Source organism: Prionailurus viverrinus, chromosome D3 (assembly GCF_022837055.1).
Source record: "Prionailurus viverrinus isolate Anna chromosome D3, UM_Priviv_1.0, whole genome shotgun sequence".
NCBI classification, from domain to species: Eukaryota; Metazoa; Chordata; class Mammalia; order Carnivora; family Felidae; genus Prionailurus; species Prionailurus viverrinus.
This window is the reverse complement of record NC_062572.1, coordinates 67,724,698-67,746,105: the sequence shown is the minus strand read 5'-3', so window position 1 is coordinate 67,746,105 and position 21,408 is coordinate 67,724,698. Positions and strand designations below refer to the sequence as shown.

The following is a 21,408-nucleotide window of genomic DNA, read 5'->3' as shown; positions in this document are numbered from 1 at the left end:
CTGCACTTTTTACCTCTGTGACTTATTTATTTTGTAACCGGAAGTTTGTATGTCTTAATCCCCTTTATCTATTTCACCCATCCCCCCACCTGTGAGGCACATTATTCAGACAACCGGAGAAATTTGAGTCTGGACTATATATTAGATAGAAATACTACATCAGTTAAATTTTCCGAATTTGTTCATTTTACTGTGATTATCTAAGCATGTCTCTGTACTTAAGAGATTGATTTAGGGGGGTATTTAGGGATATAGCAGTGGTTCTCTATAGATAGACATGAAGTCCAGGGGTCAGAATTAGAGACAAAAACCAGAAGCTCCCTCTCACACACTGCCCCCCAACCCACATCCATATGGGTGCATTTGATGTTTCCAGAAAATATGCATGCTAGAGACCTGGAAATGGAATTAGAACAAAAGGCTGAATTCTGGGCTGCTCTGGCTATCTGCTTGCCCACACCATGCATCTACGTGCAGGGATGGACACTCACTTTGCTACGTCATCTGTGATAGAAACAGCTCCACTTCTTCCTTGTTAATCTGCATACCTTTTCTTCAACAGCTTTATTGAAATATAATTCACATACTGTACAATTCACCCATTTAAAGTATATAATTCATGGGGCACCTGGGTGGCTCAGTTGGGTAAGCATCCGACTTCAGCTCAGGTCATGATCTCATGGTTTGTGAGTTCAAACCCCATGTCAAGCTCTGTGCTGACAGCTCAGGGCCTGGAGCCTGCTTCAGACTTCATCTCCCTCTCTCTCTGCCCCTCCTCTGCTCATGCTCTCTCTCTTTCAAAAATAAACATTAAAAAAATAATAAAGTATATAATTCAGGGCACCTGGTTGGCTCAGTTGGTTGAGTGTCTGACTTCGGCTCAGGTCACCATCTCACGGTTCATGAGTTCGAGCCCCACATCAGGCTCACTGCTGTCAGTGCCATGCCTTCATCAGATCCTCTGTCCCCTTCTTCCTCTGTCCCTCCCCTCCCTCTCAAAAATAAACATTAAAACAATAAAGTATACGATTCAATGGTTTTCAATATATTCACAGACATGTGCAACCATTACCTCAAAAGGAACACTGTACCCTTAGCTCTCAGCCTGTACCTCTCATCCTCCCAGCCCTAAGCACCATCAATTGACTTTCTATCTCTGGACATTTCATATGAATAGAATCCTATTACATGTGGTCTTTTGTGACTGTCTTCTTTCACTTCCCATAATGCTTTCAAGGGTCATCCAAGGTGTAGCATGTACTGGTATTTCATTCCTTTTTATTTCATGGCCGAATAATGTTCCATTGTGAGGACAGAACATATTTTGTTTGTCCACTCATCAGCTGGGGGGCATTTGGGTTGTTATGAATAATGCTAATACAAACATTCACGTATAAGTTTTTGTGTGGACATATTTTTTCATTTCTTTCGGGTATATACTTAGGAGTTGAATTGCTGGGTCATACAGTAACCTTATATTTAATCATTTGAGACCCTGCCAAACCATTTTCTGAAATGACTCTAGCATTTTCTTCCTACCATTAGTGTAGGAGGGTTCTAATTTGTCCACATCTTCACCAACACTTGTAATTTTTTGTCCTAGCCAGCTTGTGAGCAGGGGGTAGTACATCTCACTCTGGTTTTGATTTTTATTTCCCTGATAACTAATGATGTCAAACATCTTTTCATGTGGTTATTTTGGCAACTGTACATCCTCACTGGAGACATGTCTATTCAAATACCTTACCCATTTTTTTAATCGGATTTTTTTGCCTTTTATTATTATTTTTTAAGTCAATTTATTTATTGTGAGAGAGAGAGAAAGATAGTGACAGGGGAAGCATAGGGGAGTGGCGGAGAGTGAGGGAGAGAGAGAAAATCTCAACTAGGCTCTGCATTGTCAGGGCAGAGCCCAACGAGGGGCTCTATCCCACGAACTGTGAGATCATGACCTGAGCTGAAGTCAAGAGTCAGATGCCCGACCGACCAAGTCACCCAGGCATCCCACCTTTTATTATTGAGTTGTAAGTTTTTACAGATTCTGGATACAAGTACCTTATCAGATATGGGATGTGCAAGTATTTCCCCCCATTCTGCAGATTGTCTAGTCACTTAAAAAAATTTTTTTTAAGTAATCTCTACACCCAACATGGGCTGAAACTTACAACCCTGATATCAAGAGTCACATGCTCCACCCACTGAGCCAGCCAAACACCCATATTTACTTTCTTAATGGTATCTTTTGAAAGACAAAAATTTTTTTTGAAGATCCAATATTTTTAATTTATTATTTTATTTTAGATAGGGGGAGAGAGAGCATTAGTGGCAGAGAGAGGCAGAGGCAGAGGGAAAGAGGGAATCTATTTTTTTTAGACCCTCATCATCTTGGTTTTTTTTTCCTTCATCATCTTCTTGTAACATAAGTTCTTATATAAAATACACTGAGAGTTTATTACATTCTGTAGTCTTGATAAAAAGGTAAGCCACATATGTTTTCACAAAATTGTAATTATATATGTAGCTTTTGTTTTTTCTTTTCAGATTCACCTGTTTATTTCTTTTTCTTCTAAATACAATTTATTGTCAAGTTGGCTAACATACAGTGTATACAGTGTGCTCTTGGTTTCGGGGGGTAGATTTCCATGATTCGTCACTTATATACAACACCTAGTGCTTATCCCAACAAGCACCCTCCTCAATGCCCATCACCTGTTTCCCACCCCCCACCCCCACCCCCACCAGGGAAAGAGAAAATCTTAAGCAGGCTCTAGACTCAGCCTGGAGCCTGACATGGGGCTTGATCCCTTGACCCTGGGATCATGACCTGAACCAAAATAAAAAATCGGACATTCAATCGACTGAGCCACCCAGGAGCCCCGAAACACAAAAGTTGGCCAGTTTTAGCTATTTCCATGTAGTAAGCTGGGGCAATCATAGGACTCACCTATTTTTCTCTTGTCTTATCAATGAATGTCCTGTGCTTCTTTGTTATTCAGTATCTGAAGACTATTGTTTCTTAATTTTTGTTTGTTTTTCTGTGTAAATCAAGGCAGTCAGTCTGATCACTCTTCTCCACCTGGGCCAAAAGCAGAAATCCACGTTTTGACCTTCAGAGTTTTAATTACTGTTTGGTTCAAAATATTTTCTAATTCATATTATTTGATGCATAGGTTATCTAGAATGTTTTTCTTAAATTCCAAACATAGAACTTTTTAGTTATTTTTTTTTTATCTAATTGCATTGTGATGAGAGAACATGCTGCATGGGGTTTCTGTGCTTTTGTAGTGGTTGAGACTTCCTTTACTGCCCACTCTTGGGACAATTTTTTTTTTTTTTTTTTTAAGGTAAGCTCCATGCCCAATCTTCCAAGCTTGAACTCATGACTCTGAGATCAGGAGTCACATGCTCTACCAACTAAGCCAGACAGGAGCCCCTGGACAACTGTTGAAATGTTCTGGATACACCTAAAAAGAACGCGTATCCTGTGGCAGGTAGGTATAGGATTCTTTATATGTCCATTGGATCAAGTTTGTAAATTGTGTTGTTTAAATACTCTGTATCCTTGCTAATTTCTTTCTGCCTGTTCTTCAGCTCAGGTCATGATCTCACAGTTCATGAGTTTGAGCCCCACAGTTGGGCTCTGTGCTAACAGCTTAGAGCCTGGAGCCTGCTTCAGATTATGTGTCTCCCTCTCTCTCTGTCCCTCTCCTGCTCACGCTCTTTCTCTCTCAAAAATAAATAAACATTAACAAAAAAATTAGGGGCACCTGGGTGGCTCAGTCGGTTAAGCATCTGACTTCGGCTCAGATCATGATCTCCCGGTTTGTGAGTTTAAGCCCCGCATTGGGCTCTGGGCTGACAGCTCAAAGCCTGCTTCGGATGCTGTGCCTCCCTCTCTCTCTGTCCCTCCCCCACTCGTGCTCTCTCTCTCTCTCTCTCTCTCTCTCTCTCTCTCTCTCTCTCAAAAGTAAACATTAACAAACTAAAATAAAAATAATAATATAATTACTGTTTTTACAAAATTATGCTGGTCCTAAGTTTCTTTGATTCTTACAGTGTATATGTTTGCTCTCCTTTTACTTTGAACATTAATTTCACAAGCTACTTTTATCAATTAGCTACCGCAGCTAACAATCAGCCCAAAACTCAAAATAAGCTTCAAATAACAATCATTTATTATTTCTCATGATACTATAGGTTGACTTTGTGGGCTCCTGGCCCAGGCCAGGTTGGTTGATCTCTGCTGCCTGCTGGTGGCTTGACGGGGGCTGGACAGTCTAAGAAGGCCTCATTCATATGGCTGGCAGTTGGCAGCCTGCTTCTCTTGGGTGGGGGCAAGGCTCGGCTGGAATCACTTGTTTCTGCTCCATGTAGCTTCTCATCTGCCAACAGTTCAAGCTGCTTTACGTAGTGGTTTCAGAATTCCAGAGCCATAAGAGAGGGCAAGCCCCAACACACAGCTTTTAATCCTCTGCTTCTGTTACATTCGCTATTGTCTCATTGTCTAAAACAAATCACAAGGCCAAGCCAAGAGGTAGAGATACAGACTTCATCTCTGGATGGGAGAAGTAGCAAAGTCACCACACAACGGGTGAGTGCCCAGGGACAGAAGAATTACTGTGGTCATTTCCACAATCAATTCATGCTGCCTTACCAAAAACACTGGAATTAAGTCAAAAGAAAAATGACAAACTTGGGAAAAATATTTACAGTGCAAATCACAAAAGATTAATTTAGCTAATATACAAGGGGCTCTTATAAATTAAGATAAAGACAAAATCACTATACCTACATGGCTAAATGATATGGACAGTTTCCAAAAAAGGAAATACAAATGTCTTTTGTATATTATATTTCCACATATTTGTGGGAAAGGAGTGGGAAATTTTTAAGGTCATTTAGGTAACCTTTAAAAAAACTGATTGCAGGTGGCTGGGTGGCTCAATTGGTTAAGCATCTGACTTCAGTTCAGGTCATGATCTCACGGCTTGTGAGTTTGAGCCCTGCATCAGGCTCTGTGCTGACAACTCAGACCAGGGAGCTTGTTTCAGATTTTATGTCTCCCTCTCTCTCTAACCCTCCCCCACTCATGCTGTGTCTCTGTCTCTCACAAATTAATAAACATTTAAAAAAGAACTGATTGCAAAAACAAAACCCCTCGTTTCATCTTCCTCTTTTTTAAAAATTAAACTGGTTGCTGGGGTGCCTGGGTGGCTCAGTTGGTTGAGTGGTTGACTTCAGCTCAGGTCATGATCTCTCAGTTTGTGGGTTCAAGCCCCGCATCGGGCTCTGTGCTGACAGCTCAGAGCCTGGAGCCTGCTTTGGATTCTGTGACTCCCTCCCTCTCTGCCGCTCCCCTACTTGCGCTCTCTTTTTTTCTCTCAAAAAATGAATAAATATTAAAAGAAAAAAAAAAGCCATGACAGAGGATCATACTTTAAAAATAAATAAACAAAATAAATTTAATTAAACTTGTTGCTTCTTAATCACACGGTACAAAATTTTTCAAAGTACAAAAAGGAACACAATGAAAACTTTCTCCTTCTTTTTCCCTATACCACGGTTGTAACGGCCTTTGATTTTACTTATAAAAGATCTTGCCATGTAGGAATTTTTTAGTCCAAATTTTCAAATAATTCTATCATTTCATTTATGGCTCCTGGATTTGGGTCCTCTGTTATTGACTCTATGATTATTTAAAAGTCAAAACATTAAAGCTTTTCCCTGGTTTCTCTTACTGTCTTTTTTTTTTTTTTTAAACATTTAAATCTTTGATCCTTGGGATTATCCTGACATAAGGCATGAAATAAGGATATAGCACCATGGGTTGAATTATCTGTCTCTCTACTACTCATTTAAAAGGTCATCTCTTTCAACTAAATTCCTGCATATATTAACATCTGGAGGTAGGCAGGTGATTGATCAGAAGGAAGGCAGCAAAACCCTAGAGGGAGGGCTGGGGAGAAACGTAAGTTGAGTTACAGAACTCTTCACTTAGTTGGCCTCACAAGTGACTGCATGACAACTGTCATAATGTTCACCAAAGAGACCCACCGAGGGACACTTAACTGTCAGCAACATAGAAAACCCACAACAGTTTGTAATATGAAAACTGTGTATTTGGGCACAGAAATGCAATACACAACCAGAAACCACTGTTCCATCAACAGTGACATTATTATACAGGTGTTAAATTATTAAGGCACAGGAGAGGAAACAATTCTTTCAAGTCCTATTCAATTTACTTTGTTAGGGACGATGAAGCTTACTGGACTCTGGTCACAGTTCCATCATATCTACTTTCTTTGTAAGCTCAGCTTCAATGGTATCCTAAAGGAAGAAAGAACCACCATAAATTCTACAAATAAGGATATAAAACAGGTCCTCTAACTTCTAGTGTTATTTAAAATAAGGGAAGCAAAAAAGAAAAACATTAAAACAGAAATTTTTAAAAATACAATTATAAATATTAAATATGTGTTTAGACATTCCTTGCTTTTACCTCGCCCCCCTCTTTCCCACACCCTAAAAGTTTTCAGACCCCTGATTCTAGTTAACATCTTAAGGGGGAAAAACCCTTTAGAGAGATGACTCAGTGTATCAGTATAAAGACACACGAACACATTTTTCTGACCTCTGCTGCTTGACCAATGCATTTCCTCAACATCTCTCACGTCACCTCTTTTCTTCTCTCGTTGACACTTTCTCATTACTTCTCACCTGGTCTAAATACACCAACCGTTTCTGCAGTTTTCTTTCTCCTTCTTCTAATCCACCCTATATACTGATTCCAGAATAATCTTCCTAAAAACTGGCCTAATCAAAAAGCATAGCTCTGATCACATTTCATTTCTCTCTAGCTTAGAAAGTTAAGAAACACACAGCAATGTTCAGTGGTCCCACACAGCCTCCAAGTTCAACTCCCTTTATATTTAAGGTCCTTTATATCATAAACCAATTGACCTTCTTTAGTCCTATTGTCCACTGCATACCCCTAAACAGCTGGGCCGCATCACTTGTCAAAGCTTGGAAAAGTCCTCCGTTTTCTAGTTCATACACCTTTGTTAATTCATTTGCTTAGAATATTCTGTCTTGGGACACCTGGGTGGCTTAACTGGTTAAACATCCGAGTCTTGATTTAAGCTTGGGTCATAAACTCACAGTTTGTGAGATCGAGCCCTGGGTCGCTGTTAGCACAGAGCCTGCTTGGGATTCTCTCTCTCCCTCTTTCTGCCCCTCCCCTGCTTGCTCTGTCTCTCTCTCTCAAAATAAACTAATAAATTAAAAAAAAAAAAAGAATATTCTGTCTTGCAACCCCCTTTTCCAATTAGGAAAATCTATGCGAAAATGTAAAAGACATAAAAGGTCACTATATGTTTTTTATGCAAAGAAACACATACACATATCCAAAAAAGTATTAAAAAACGCATGGTAATGACACACAACAGCTTTGAGACCGTGGTTTACCTTGGAATAGGAAGGAAAGAAGGGTGGAGGGAGCTGTAGCCATATCAGTGTTTTTTCCTTTATTTTTAAAAAATAGGAAGGAAAAAAACTGGAACTACTTACTAGTTCCCGCTTTGCTTCTTCAATTTTCACCTGAGCAAGCGACGGATTCTTTTAAAGAAAAATAAAACAAGGAAAGATTATGTTGCTTCAACTAGGACTCAAGGAGAAAAAGTGCAACAATCTTTTTCAAAAGGCAAAACACCCTACAGAGTGTATCCAGTGCACACACAACACTGAAACTCAGCGGAGACTTGAAAGCCTTAAACATGAACCCAGTATTTTCATGATCAGTTAGTACCCCCGGGGAAAGTTGGCGACGACTTTTTTTAATTCATAAAAATAATTACCGGCATTAAATCTAAATAGGACTCCAATTTTTTCTTCAAAGGTATTGTCTGTCGTTTTAGTTCTGCCAATTTCTGGGGGTGGAAAAAAATCCAAGAGTCACAGAGTGATAGAGATATTCATAACGCAACTAAATATTGCTCATTTCTGAAATAAAACATTATAAATGTTAACATTAAGATATTTTAAATAATATATCAAATTGTATCAATGTGTTCAATGAGGTTCAAAGATATAGGAATAACAAACTCACTTCTAATGGAAACAATCCTTATTAGATGCTTAAAATAGAAAAGTTATACTTCCATTTATTAAGAATTAGATCTAAATGGGGCACCTGCTGGCTCTGTTGGTAAAGCATGCAACTATTGATCTCAGGGTTTAAGTTTGAAACCTACAATGGGTGTAGAGACGACTTAAAATGTTTAAAGGGGCACCTGGGTGGCTTAGTTGGTTAAGCGCCTGACTCTTGATTTTGGCTCAGATTATGATCTCACGGTTCCTGAGTTCAAGGCCCATGTCAGGCTCTGTGCTGACAGCATGGAGCCTGCTTGGGATTCTTTCTCTCTTTCTTTTTCTGCCCCTCCCCTGCTCTCTTGCTCTCTCTCTCAAAATAAGTGTTTTAAAAATTAAAAAGAAATGAAAAAGAAATAAAATCTTAAAAAAAAAGAGACTAGGATCTAAATATGCTGTCTAGGAAGACAGAATAATGTGATCAAGAGGAATCAGAATGTAAGGGAACAATTAGAATCTCAAATACATACTTATGAATTGTCAACTTTAGATTCCCAAATCAAAGTATAAAAAAATCTTAAGAATAAATAAGTAATAATAAAATAAAACAAAGCCCCCTCTTTCTCCCTCTTCCTATCAAAATACATGAAACACTTACACAACCTAAAAACCTAGAATTGCATCCTTTATGAGTTTTGGAGCCTGCATTTTTACTGTACATGGAAAGAGAAGAAGAGGACCTACATGGTTAGCACATAATCCCTCAATAAATGTATTTTATAAATAAATCAATAATATATAACGGACTCTAGCAAAGAGTTTCTGGCATATAGTAGTAAATAAAGGAAACCAAACAAATGTGAGGATAGATACAGCTAACCACGTAATAAAGGTATAAATACTAGTGAACATAAAGTACAGAGGTAAAGAAAAACAGGTCAATAGTGAATAAAGCTCTCTAAAAAGAAGCAAATGAAAAGACAGATTGTGTGCTAAGATTCTAAAGAAAGCTAAATTGGGTTAAAATAGGCTCACCTCTGAGAGCGCTACGAGGGACTGGTGAGACAGAGAAGCATCCATGCCTCTGGTGGAAAGTTGCTCCTATAATTACAAAAAAGGGAATTTAGGGAAAAAAGTGAAAAGGGAAAAAGTATTTTCAAAGTGACCATCGTGACATATTTTCATCATATAACACAGTAAAGAGAAGCTACAAATCATAGATGAAAGACCACATGCATCTAAGCAGTTCTATGCTGCATGTGGGTCATTTCAAACAGTCACAGATTTGTGACAAGGTGGGTTCAGCGCTAAGAGTTGGGGCCCCCGGGCTTTGGGGCCTGGCTGCCTGTGTTTGAATCTGGATCCACTGCTAAGCAGCTACGTGACCTTGGGTAAGTGACCTATCTTCTCTGTAGTTCCCTTATCTGTAAAAAAGTAAGCATATGTCTAGTTGCGAGGATGAAGGTCGACAAGAAGTCTGAAAAGAACTAAATATATTCAGTACTTTGTACAAACCTCTGCAGCTTTGATTCCAAATCTGAACTCCTCCGACTTTGCTTTTAGGAAATCCATGTTCTGAAGACGATGGTCAACTTTGGCCCTTTCCGTAGACAGATGCAACTCTGCCTTCTTTAGATCCCTTTAAAAAGTAGAGTTGAACCCATGGGGGAGGGGAAGGAAAAAAAAAAAAAAGAGGTTAGAGTGGGAGAGAGCCAAAGCATAAGAGACTCTTAAAAACTGAGAACAAACTGAGGGTTGATGGGGGGTGGGAGGGAGGGGAGGGTGGGTGATGGGTATTGAGGAGGGCACCTTTTGGGATGACCACTGGGTGTTGTATGGAAACCAATTTGACAATAAACTTCATATATTGAAAAAAAAAAGTAGAGTTGAAAACATTTTCTTCTCCTCAGTGGAATTATTATTAAAAAAATACTCTGGATTAGCCAAAAGTAGACAACATACTTGCTACTTTCTACCATAGATTTTATACCCCGGACTAGCTACGGTGTATTCTCCCAGGTCATTCTCCACTCCATGTTGCCACCTGGGATTTTTCTCATGGAATACTAAGTAATTTTAAGATTAATCTATGCCAGTTATTCTTGGAGAAAGTGAACATGCTATTTAAAAAAGTGATTTAAGGGGCGCCTGGGTGGCGCAGTCGGTTAAGCGTCCGACTTCAGCCAGGTCACGATCTTGCACTCCGTGAGTTCGAGCCCCGCGTCGGGCTCTGGGCTGATGGCTCAGAGCCTGGAGCCTGTTTCTGATTCTGTGTCTCCCTCTCTCTCTGCCCCTCCCCCGTTCATGCTCTGTCTCTCTCTGTCCCAAAAATAAATAAACGTTGAAAAAAAAAAAAATAAAAAAAAAAAAAAATAAAAAAAAAATAAAAAAGTGATTTAATATATCCTAAAGCAATTTGAATTATGGAAGTCTCAAAGCCTTCTTTCCTAAATGTGACATGATACAGTGCCTTGCATATACATACTTAATATTTGTTAAATAAATTTACACACCACCAAATTACTTGTGCATATCCACACTCCTGATCTATAGCATCTAATCTCTGGGGCAACCAAATATAATGTGACTTTAGGTTGCACCATGGCTTATAAGTTAAAAAGAAAAATTCACATACATTTTCAAAATTATAAAACCCAGGCTATTTATTTTTAATTTTTTTCTTTCATGTTTATTTATTTTTGAGAGAGAGACAGACAGACAGAGTGTGAGAGGGGGAGGGGCAGAGAGAGAGAGAGAGGGTAACACAGACTCTGAAGCAGGCTCCAGGCTTCAAGCTGTCAGCACAGAGCCCAATGTGGGGCTCGAACTCACAAACCGTGAGATTGTGACCTGAGCTGAAGATGGACACTTAAATGACTGAGTCACCCAGGCGCCCCAAACCCCAGGCTATTTATAAAAGAGAAAAAATGGTAAGAAAAAGTATGAAGTAAAAGGCGAAAGTCTGTACCCAATCCCTACTTCCACCCAAGTCATTTTTTACTTAGAAAACCATGTATGGACTCCAGTTTCTAATGTGTTGTTTTAAATCCCGTCTACTGTCAAAACTAAATCTGACACTGTCCTGTTACTGCCTGTATAACAAACATCATCACCACTTTCAACTCAGTTACTTACTCTCGTAGACATTTTTCCAACACTAAAGTTGCAGTTAGATTTTTTTCAAGTTTCGCCAATTCAAGCTTGATTTCTTCATTTTTGGATTTGGTACGGAAAAGATCAGACGTCAAATCATTCACTGCGGGGATAAAACTAAAAAAAGGATCTGGTCACATAAATGGACATTAAGGACAATAATGATAATTATTCCTCATTTCTAACAATGATTTTGTCTTAATGTGGATTCTTCTGTAATCATGCTCTATGCATTTTTTTAATAATTAAAAAAAATTTTAACGTTTATTCATTTTTGAGAGTGCGTACACGCGAGTGGGGGAGGGGCGCAGAGAGAGAGAGAGAGAGAGAGAGAGAGAGAGAGAGAGAGAATCCAAAGCCTGCTCGACGCTGTCAGCACAAAGCCTGACATGGGGCTCAAGCTCATGAACTGTGAGATCATGACCTGAGCTGAAGTCAGACGCTCAACTGACTGAGCCATCCAGGTGCTCCTCTCTGTATTTTTTTTATATGCTGTTCCCATTTCCTGGAAAGCTCTTCTTCAGGTAAATTTCAATTCGTCTTTTAAAATTCAAATAAGATTCACTCCCGTTCTGGAACTCACTACCCCTTTCTCTGTACTACTTACCAACAGGTTGTACATTCTTATACTGTTAAAGGTGTCACTCTATGTCATAGTTTTACATACCCATCTCCCCTATTTGACTGTGAGCAGAGACTGTCCTTGCTGCCAATTATTATCCTATTCATCTCTGCTTCCTCAGAGCAGAGCTATATGCCTAGCGTATAACTAGTATTTGGTGTCTGCTGAATTGACTGAATTCAAGTTTAGGTTTCTTATGTTCTTATACCTGAAACACTACTTCCTGAGAATATATATAAATTCCAAGTTTTATATGGGCAATTAAGTAGAATAGCTATACAGTTCTCTGATTGTAAGTTATAGTGGTAGTCCTAGCTGAGATATGGCCACCAACGGTAATCACATGGACTTGGGGGTCAGGCTGGGTTTGAATCCCAAATCTGCCATTTACCAGCTTGGAGAAGTTATTTAATACACCTCTCCTGAGCTTTAGTTTCCTCTTACGGTTGCTATAAAGAATAATGTCATTACATAAGTGGAATACCTATCACAAAGAATAAAGGTCCGTAATCTACTCTACCCAGTAGGGTAGGGACATGACCAAAATTCACTATGCTTAATAAGATAATTTAGATTTTTTTTTAACGTTTATTTATTTTTGAGACAGAGAGAGACAGAGCACGAACAGGGGAGGGTCAGAGAGAGGGAGACACAGAATCTGAAACAGGCTCCAGGCTCTGAGCCAGCAGCACAGAGCCCGACACGGGGCTCGAACTCACGGACCACGAGATCATGACCTGAGCTGAAGTCGGCCGCTTAACCGACTGAGCCACCCAGGCGCCCCTGAATAAGATAATTTAGGCTACTGCTTTTCTTATTGTTTACGGGGAATAATGTGTTACCTAATTTCTTTCCAAACAAATCTGAGAAGCAACCTTCACAAACCTAATCCTGAAAGAAGAAAACACTAAAATTTAAACAATGCCAGGTTTATCTGAATTAAATACATACATTTACTAGCAATGATAAGAAGGAATTAAGTAAATTCAGTGTTTTGGGATTTATTGTTAATTTCCTATATAGAATTACCCAGTGAAACAAAAAGTCCTTAGTTGAGACCTTACAGTACATATGATTACAGAAATGAAAACTGTCACAAGAATTACCTAGCTAGTGAGGAATCCTTTGTTTCAAGGGCCACTGCACTGTCAACCAAAGCATTCAGGTACCTAGAACCAGCGCCAGACAGATTGGCAGGGGAAAAATTCACACTTTCCATGAGAAGGTCTTGAAGGTGCTTGGCTGAAAAGATATAAGAGTTCTATGGTGACTAAGATGTTTGTTTTACTTTAATTTTTAACAGCTTTAATGACAACTTATCATATACCATATAATCCGCTCACCCAAAGTATACAACTCAATAGCTTTTAGTGTATTCACAGAGTTGTATACCCATCAATACAATCAATTTTAGAACATTTTCATTGCCCCAAAAAGAAACCCCACCATTTCTTAGTCATCATATTCCAATTCCCCAACCCATGAAGCCCTAGCAACCACTAATCTACATTCTGTCTTTTCTCATTTCATATTTGGGTATATACCTAGGAGTGGAACTGGTGGTCATATGGTAACTATGTTTTAACCATTTGAGGAATTGCCAGACTGTTTTCCAAAGGGACTGTATGATTTTACATTCCCACCAGAAGTGTATGAGGATTTCAATTTCTCTGTATCTTTACCAACAAGTTTTTGTTTGTTTGTTTTACCAACAGTTGTTTATTTGTCTTTTTTTTTTTTTTTTGCATAGTGGTCATTCACAGAACTTAATAAATGGTTACTCAAGACCCGAATATTTTTATTTTTGATTATAGCCCTCCTTATAGTTGTGAAAAGGAATTGTGGTTTTCATTTGCATTTCCCTGATGGCTAATAATGCTGGCTTAATGGTCATTTTTATATTTTCTTGGGAGAGATGTATATTCACATCCCTTTCCCATTTTTAATTGGGTAATATGTCTTTTTATTACTGGGTTGTAAGAGTTCTTTATATGTTGTAAATACAGGTCCCTTATCAGATATGATTTATAAATGTTTTCTCCCATTCTGTAGGTTGTTTTCTTCACTTATTTGATGGTGTCCTTTGAGAACAAAAGTTTTAATTTTGATGATGTACAATTTATCTACTCTTTCTTTTGTTGTTTGTGTTTAGGGACTCATAGCTACGAAACCATTGCCAAATTCAAGGTCATAAAGATATACACCAATGTTGTCTTCAGAGTTTTAGGTTTAGCTCTTACATTTAGGTTTTTCATTTATTTTGAGTTAATTCTTACATATGGTATGAGGCAGGATCCAACCTCATTCTTGTACATGTGGATATCCAGTTAGCCCAGCACTGGTCATTGAAAAGGCTATTTTTTTCCTGCACTGAATTGTCTCGTTACCCTTGTCAAAAAATCAAGAGACCAGGGGTGCCTGTCTGGCTTACTTGATGGAACATGTGACTCTTGATCTTGGGGTTGTGAGTCTGAGACCCATGTTGGGTGTAGAAATTACTTAAAAATAAAATATTAAAAAAAAATCAATAGACCAGGAGTTAAGGCTTCCAGCCTACCAGTGCAAAGAGCTCTGCATACCTGCTGTCCAGTGAAAGTGGTGAAAATTGTAAACAAACACACAAACAAAGAAACCCAACCATGTAAAAACACAAACACAAAAACGAAACCAGAACTAAAACACAATGATTTAAAGCCTCTGGAAATGGTCCTAAGAACAAACAGCAAATGAAGAAACATCTATTCAAGAAAATCTATGACAATTCAGTAAGGAAGGTGAGTTTGTGATATGTAAACCAAAACCACTCTCTCCTTCTCTCTCCCAGTTCAGGGAGGCAGAGACTCCACTCCAGACTGTTGTAGTCAAGAACACAGGGATCCCTCTGCCCCTAGCTCCCAGCCAGAGGGCTTTCTTTCCAGGAGGAATAGGACTTCAGTGTTTCTCATCCTGCCACCAGCTCTCTGTTGCTGAGACTAAGTCCTAGATGAATGTGGATGAGAGGTGTGGGCTCTCCCACCCAGCCACTGTTCTTAGTATCAAGCTCTACCGTGGGTGAGCATCTACCATGCTGAGAATACCAGGGCCCTGAGGGCCCTTGCACCAGCTCATAAGGTGGTGATTTCAGACCAGGAAAGTCAAGTCAAGAGGACCTAAGTCTGCTGTACTCCCCCGTGCACCAAGCACTCAGCATCTACACTAGGGGTGTCACTTGGAGAAAACCTTGCTATTGTCTCTACCCTCACCTCCAGATCACTGGCTCAGAGATTTTGTGCAGAGGAAGAAGCAAGCCATAGAAGAGATAATGCCCAGTATCTTCCCAAAGGAACTGATTTCATTTGCAACAGAGTTTGGAGAAGTCCAAACCTAAGGAGACTCTCGAAAACAATGGAAGTTATAGTAAAAAGCAATTGGGAGAAGAGTCAAACTGCGGGCTAGTTAGTTTACATGGGAGAACCAGAAAATAAGACATCTAGGAGGGGCCATCCTTGGGTCACAACAAATCAAACACTGCCCTGTAAAACTACTCCTTTAAGGGTGCCAGAATTTGATTGAATTAGCTTGTAGAACAATTTATGTCCCACATAAATTGATAAATTTATTCATCAATAAATAAATCATAAATTGATTATTGCTGAAAACAATAATCAGCTGTCAATTACCAGAATTTTACACCTGGATGTGGTCTATGAAAGAGAGTAAGACAGTCCCCAAAACCACTGACATCCCAGAGTGACTGTGGGAATACTTAAGTCTGTGCCTCCCTGAGGAGCAAAATCAGAGGCTTAACACCATCAGGGGTAAATAGACTTCATTAAAAGCAGTCAGTCACTAAGTAAATAAGAAAATAACAATGAAAACAAGCTCTGGGGCGCTGGGGGTGTTGGGAGACTAGTACTCAGAGTTGCTACATTACCTAAAATGTCCAGTTTCCAACAAAAATATACAGGCATGCAAAACGACAAAGCATGACCCATAGTAAAATGTAAGCAAAAGAAACTGCCTGTCAGAATGACTAGATATTGGATTTGTCAGAAAAAGACTTCAAAACAGCCATAATAAATATGTTCACAGTACTAAAGGAAACCATGATTAAAGAAGTAACAAAAGGTATAAGGACAATGTTGTATCAGATAGAGACTATCAAAAAAAGATAGAAATTATAAATGGAAATTCTAGAGTTGAAGAGTACAATAACTACAATGAAAAGTTCACTAGAGAAAACAAACAATAGATTTGAAGTAGCAGAATAAATAATAAGTGAACTTTAAGATAAAGTGATAAGAGATTATGGAAGCTGAAGAACAGAGAGGAAAAAAGTGGGCGCACTTGGGTGGCTGAGTGTCTAACTCTTGATTCCAGCTCAGGTCATGATCTCAGGGTTGTGGGATCGAGCCCCACATCGGGCTCCTTGCTGAGCAATGGAGCTCTCTCTCTCTCTCTTTCCCCTTCTATCCTGCTTGTGTGCTCTCTCTCTCTAAAATAAAAATTTTTTTTTAAAGTGAAAAATAAAAGAGCCTCAGAAAAATGAGGAAAACATTAGGCACACCAACATATGTACAATGGTCATACAGAAGAGAAAAAGCAGAAAAAATAGTCAAAGAAATAATGCCTGAAACGTTCCCATATTTATTGAAAAACAATAATTTACAAATTCAAGGAATAACTCAACAAATCCAAGTAGGATAAATGCAGAGAGCTCCACAAACATACATATCAAAGTAAAAATGTTGAAGTAAAAGATAAGGAGACAATCTTGAGACAATCTTGTTCTCACAGCAAAAGAAAAAGGACTTGTTATTTACAAGGAAACCCCAATAAGATTAACAGTTGACTTCTTGGCAGAAACAGTGGAGGCCAGAAAGCAATGGGACAACATAGTGGAAAGTGTTCTAAAAGAAAATCTGTCAACAGAGAATCCTACATCTAGCAAAACTATCTTTCAAAAATGAATGCAAATAAAGACTCCCAGATAGACAAAAACTGAGAGAATTGGTTGCCAGCAGTCTTGACTTATAAGAAATACTAAAGGAAGTTCTGCAGGCTAAAAGCAAGTGACCCCAAACAATAATTCAAATGCACATGAAAACAACAATGAACACCAGGAAAGGTGGCCAGGGAATTATAAAGAGTATAAATGCATATTTTTTTCTCCTGATTTAAAAAGCAATTGTAGGGGCGCCTGGGTGGCGCAGTCGGTTAAGCGTCCGACTTCAGCCAGGTCACGATCTCGCGGTCTGTGAGTTCGAGCCCCGCGTCGGGCTCTGGGCTGATGGCTCAGAGCCTGGAGCCTGTTTCCGATTCTGTGTCTCCCTCTCTCTCTGCCCTTCCCCCGTTCATGCTCTGTCTCTCTCTGTCCCAAAAATAAATAAATGTTGGGAAAAAAAAATTAAAAAAAAAAAAAAAAAAAAAAAAAAGCAATTGTAGGGGCGCCTGGGTGGCTCAGTTGGTTAAGCGGCCGACTTCGGCCCAGGTCATGATCTCGCGGTCCGTGAGTTCGAGCCCCGCGTCGGGCTCTGTGCTGACAGCTCAGAGCCTGGAGCCTGTTTCAGATTCTGTGTCTCCCTCTCTCTGACCCTCCCCCGTTCATGCTTTGTCTCTCTCTGTCTCAAAAATAAATAAACGTTAAAAAAAAAAATTTTTTTAAAAAGCAATTGTATAACATAATATGCATACAAAGTACTGCTGGGTCATAGAAATGTAATATATATTCTAAAAGCAGTACACCACAACAAAAAGTCCATTTTGCTGTATGTTAACTTTTATTTTTTTTTTATTTAAAAATTTTTTTTTCAACGTTTTATTTTTATTTTTGGGACAGAGAGAGACAGAGCATGAACGGGGGAGGGGCAGAGAGAGAGGGAGACACAGAATCTGAAACAGGCTCCAGGCTCTGAGCCATCAGCCCAGAGACTGACGCGGGGCTCGAACTCACGGACCACGAGATCGTGACCTGGCTGAAGTCGGACGCTTAACTGACTGCGCCACCCAGGCGCCCCAAGTATGTTAACTTTTAAAAGAAAGCAGGAAAAAAGCCCACACATAGAATTACAATATAAATTGCACTACACTCAAAACACGGAATGTAACACATGCCACACATGTAAGTTAGTTAAATACAGGGCAATTGCGAGTCTCAATTCTTTCCTCTTTTGTATATTCTGACCCATAGAAAGACTTTTATCAATTGTTTTTTAATGTGTGGTTAGTATTATAAAAACAACAGGTTTCCCAAATACACTCTTTCAAGCTACACAGGTGTAGCATACATACTAATAGTGTGACTTGTACAAGTCTCATAGTTCATGGCTGCCACCTCAGATGTCCCAATGGCTCACTGTAACTAAATGAGATGGGGAAATAGATCAAAAAGATATGTAAGTGAAAAACCACAGGCATCTTGTATGTCAGGCTACGTTTAGCTTCATGTTTTAGGGGTTACTGTTGTGCTATCAGAGTACCAATTGAATTTATATTATAATGACATTTATTGCTTATTAAGTTGCTGTAACAGAATGGGAGGCAAATCTGGGTAAAATAAAGAAGCAAAACTAACAAACAGTCTACCTTAAATTAAAGCTTGTATACTTTAGCGTTATATATAAAATGTAGGCATCTCGAGTTATTACCTCATTCAAAACTCTTACTAATCTCACCTTCTGCTTCATATTCGCTTGCTTTCTGTTTCAAGTCCTCTATTACCAGGCAGACATCCCTGTCCCGGACTCTGTTGCGTTCTGAAAGGTGATGTAAAATCTCCGTGGTCCGAGGATTCACCTCATATTGCGGAATGGGGTGATCTCCAAATATTTTTTTCAACCACGCAGCAACCTAACCATTAAAAGAAAGGCAAAGAAAAAAAAATAAAAGAAAGGCAAAGATTATAAACCTTGTTTATTGTAAAAGCATGAAGCAAATATTCAAAAGAAGTGATCAGAAGCAAAGAAAATGTGTAGAAATGTTCTATTTATTTCACATTATAATTTGCCTTTACGGAGATAGATACTAGACGTCAGGAGACAAAAGTGAGCAAGCACAAATAAAAAAAATTACCATAAAACAATCCATATTTTCCTAAAGCTACAAAGCTGTATACGCTAATAATGTGCATCACTCGGATAATTTTAAAGCTCAATATGAAGGTGTTCAAGCTTTCTTATACGTGAAAAGTCTGAAAAAAAAGAGTTGCCCCCAACAACACACCCAAAGCCCCGCTGTTCTGGGAGGCACCTAGAGTTGGGATGCAGGCCGAGGAATCAGGTCAGGTGTGAAAATCCTACTAGGAAGCAGCGGTGAACGGGGAAGCTTGGCTGGAAGGTGGGTTTGGATTTGGAAGTCCCACTCCAGTCGGCTGAGAGGGATCTCCTACCAGGGGGCTCTTCCACCGCTGTCCAAGCCCGAGTCCCTTCAAGGAGAGGCCCGGGGAAGGAAGGGAAACGCCCTTTCTGGGGGGTGGGGGGGTCTAAGCGGAGTCGGGCTCCCAGATCGCCAAGGCGGGCTAAAGACCGATCCGCGGAGCAAGGGGAGGACAAAAGTTAAAATGGTGCGCCCAGGAGATGCGCGGGCGAGGAGTGTGTCGCCAAAGACGCCGTTTCCAGGACGCCGCAAAGCCCGGCTCCCGCCCCATCACCTGCGCCTCTTTCTCTTCCTGTGCTTCCATAGCCGCCGTTCCCTCAACTTCTCGAGAAGCTCCTCACGAGAGAAGTGCCGAGCTCGCTCGGAAGGCCCCGCCCACACACCGTTGGTCCCGCCCCTTCTGGGCCAAGGGTTTTTGGGAGTTGTGGTTTTTTACTAGGACTCTGGGCCTCTGAGTCCTTGGGCCAGGCTGGTGGAAGACTCCAGCACCGGAGCCTCTCTTCACTTGCTTCTACGCTCTCTCCGCTTTCCGTGGTATCATTTCCTGGGTGAGAAGTACACCTGTCTAGAACCAGCCTGTTCTTTATTTCTTATATTTTTTTTTCTGAATTGAATCATTTGGCTTAAAAAAAAAAAAACACAAACCTGCAACTTGTTTTTTCAATAACTGATATTTGTTTCTTCCACACGGAATGCATTAAGTTAAATGTTTTATTTTTACCTGAGCAATATGAGCCGCAGCAATCTTAATCTTATCCCTTAGTTTTCACTGCCAAAGAGCTATCTGTGCTGGAGGCTATTTTAAAACAGTTGCCAGCTGGGGCGCCTGTGTGGCTCAGTCGGTTGAGCTTCAGACTCTTGATTTCAGCTCAGGTCATAATCCCAGGGTGGTGGGAGGAGCCCCCCCACTTGGGCTCTGCACAGAGTATGGAGTCTGCTTGGGATTCTCTGTCTCCCCCAACCCCCTCTCTTCTCCTCTCTGTCTCTGTCCCTCCCCCACTCATGCAATCTCATCCTCTTTCAAAATAACATTTATTTTTTAAAAAGGAACATAATTTGCTTTAAAAAATAAAACAGTCAGGGCGCCTGGGTGACTCAGTCGGTTAAGCGTCCAACTTCGGCTCAGGTCATGATCTCACAGTCCGTGTGTTAAAGCCCTGCTCAGAGCCTGGAGCCTGCTTTGGATTTTCCTCTCTCTCTGCCCCTCCCCTGCTTATGCTCTGTCTCTCTCTGTGTCTCAAAAATAAATAAAAACATTTTAAAAAATTTAAAAAAATAAAACAGTTGACAGGAGCCAACTTCTGACACTGTTGCTGCTGCTCAGCCATTCTTCCATTCATTTCTTGCCTTCCCTAATTCTCCATCCAGTAGTTAACACGAAGAGAGGTTCTCTATATTTACACAGCAATATATAGTTTTCTACGTGTTTTATTTCAGTTTCTTTTTTTTAAATTTTCTTTTTTAATGTTCATTTAATTTCAAGAGAGATAGAGCGTGAGCAGGGGAGGGGCAGAGAAAAAGGTAGACACAGATTCTGAAGCAGGCTCCAGGCTCTGGGCTGTCAGCAAAGAGTCCAATGCAGGGCTCAAACCCATGAACCATGAGATCATGACCTGAGCCAAAGTTAGACACTTAGCCAACTGAGCCACTCAGGCATGCCTTTAGTTTCATTTTTACAAGTAGCTGGTAAAAATAGATGAACAAATTTTACCTATTTTCATGTTAAAACACACACACACACACACACACACACACACACACACACGGATTAAATGAATTGACCAAGATTAGGTAGTAGAAGCTAGAATCTGACCATAATGTTCTGGTTCCAATTGAGTGTTTATCTTTGAAGGCTAGTTAGACCACACTGTTGCCTGCAACCTCCTGTAATATACTGTTACACCAGGAAAGGTAGACCGTGTACTCGACTGCCTGATATATGTGGTTTAAGACCAAATTGTGGAGTAGTCTTACCACTAAATATCTTTCTTCTAAGTCATGTGCATATTTAAAATGACGAAACCTTTCTTTTCAAAGGAATTTTATTAACTAGTGAATACTATATTGTATGGCTTGTTTATTCTTTTTGTTTTACTCAAATATATCTCTGCTCAGTAACCAAATATCTGGTAAGATGGTACAGCCCCTGAATGGGAAAAAGTTATCTTTATGCCCTTTGTCCACTTTCATCA

General features: G+C 39.8%; 1 protein-coding gene across 5 annotated transcripts in view; it reads right to left on the bottom strand.

Annotated features, from left to right (window-relative positions):
• HAUS1 (HAUS augmin like complex subunit 1) overlaps positions 1-21,408 on the bottom strand; it is a 29,577-nt gene that overhangs the window by 6,604 nt on the left and 1,565 nt on the right. The window contains exons 2-10 of one of the 5 annotated variants that reach the window (XR_007145894.1): positions 18,517-18,691; positions 12,970-13,105; positions 11,224-11,358; positions 9,604-9,727; positions 9,124-9,189; positions 7,857-7,928; positions 7,570-7,617; positions 6,246-6,330; positions 2,945-3,076 (exon numbers count right to left, since the gene is read on the bottom strand). Coding sequence is in view for 4 of the 5 variants with exons in the window: in XM_047828191.1 (XP_047684147.1) it covers positions 6,280-6,330; positions 7,570-7,617; positions 7,857-7,928; positions 9,124-9,189; positions 9,604-9,727; positions 11,224-11,358; positions 12,970-13,105; positions 18,517-18,691; positions 19,491-19,520 (837 nt within the window). In the remaining variant the exon portion in view is untranslated. Of the gene's footprint in view, positions 1-2,839; positions 3,077-4,152; positions 4,383-4,409; positions 4,505-5,454; positions 6,331-7,569; positions 7,618-7,856; positions 7,929-9,123; positions 9,190-9,603; positions 9,728-11,223; positions 11,359-12,969; positions 13,106-18,516; positions 18,692-19,490; positions 19,581-21,408 lie in introns of those variants that run through there. The other 4 variants (XM_047828188.1, XM_047828190.1, XM_047828189.1 and 1 more) reach the window with 4 other exon arrangements.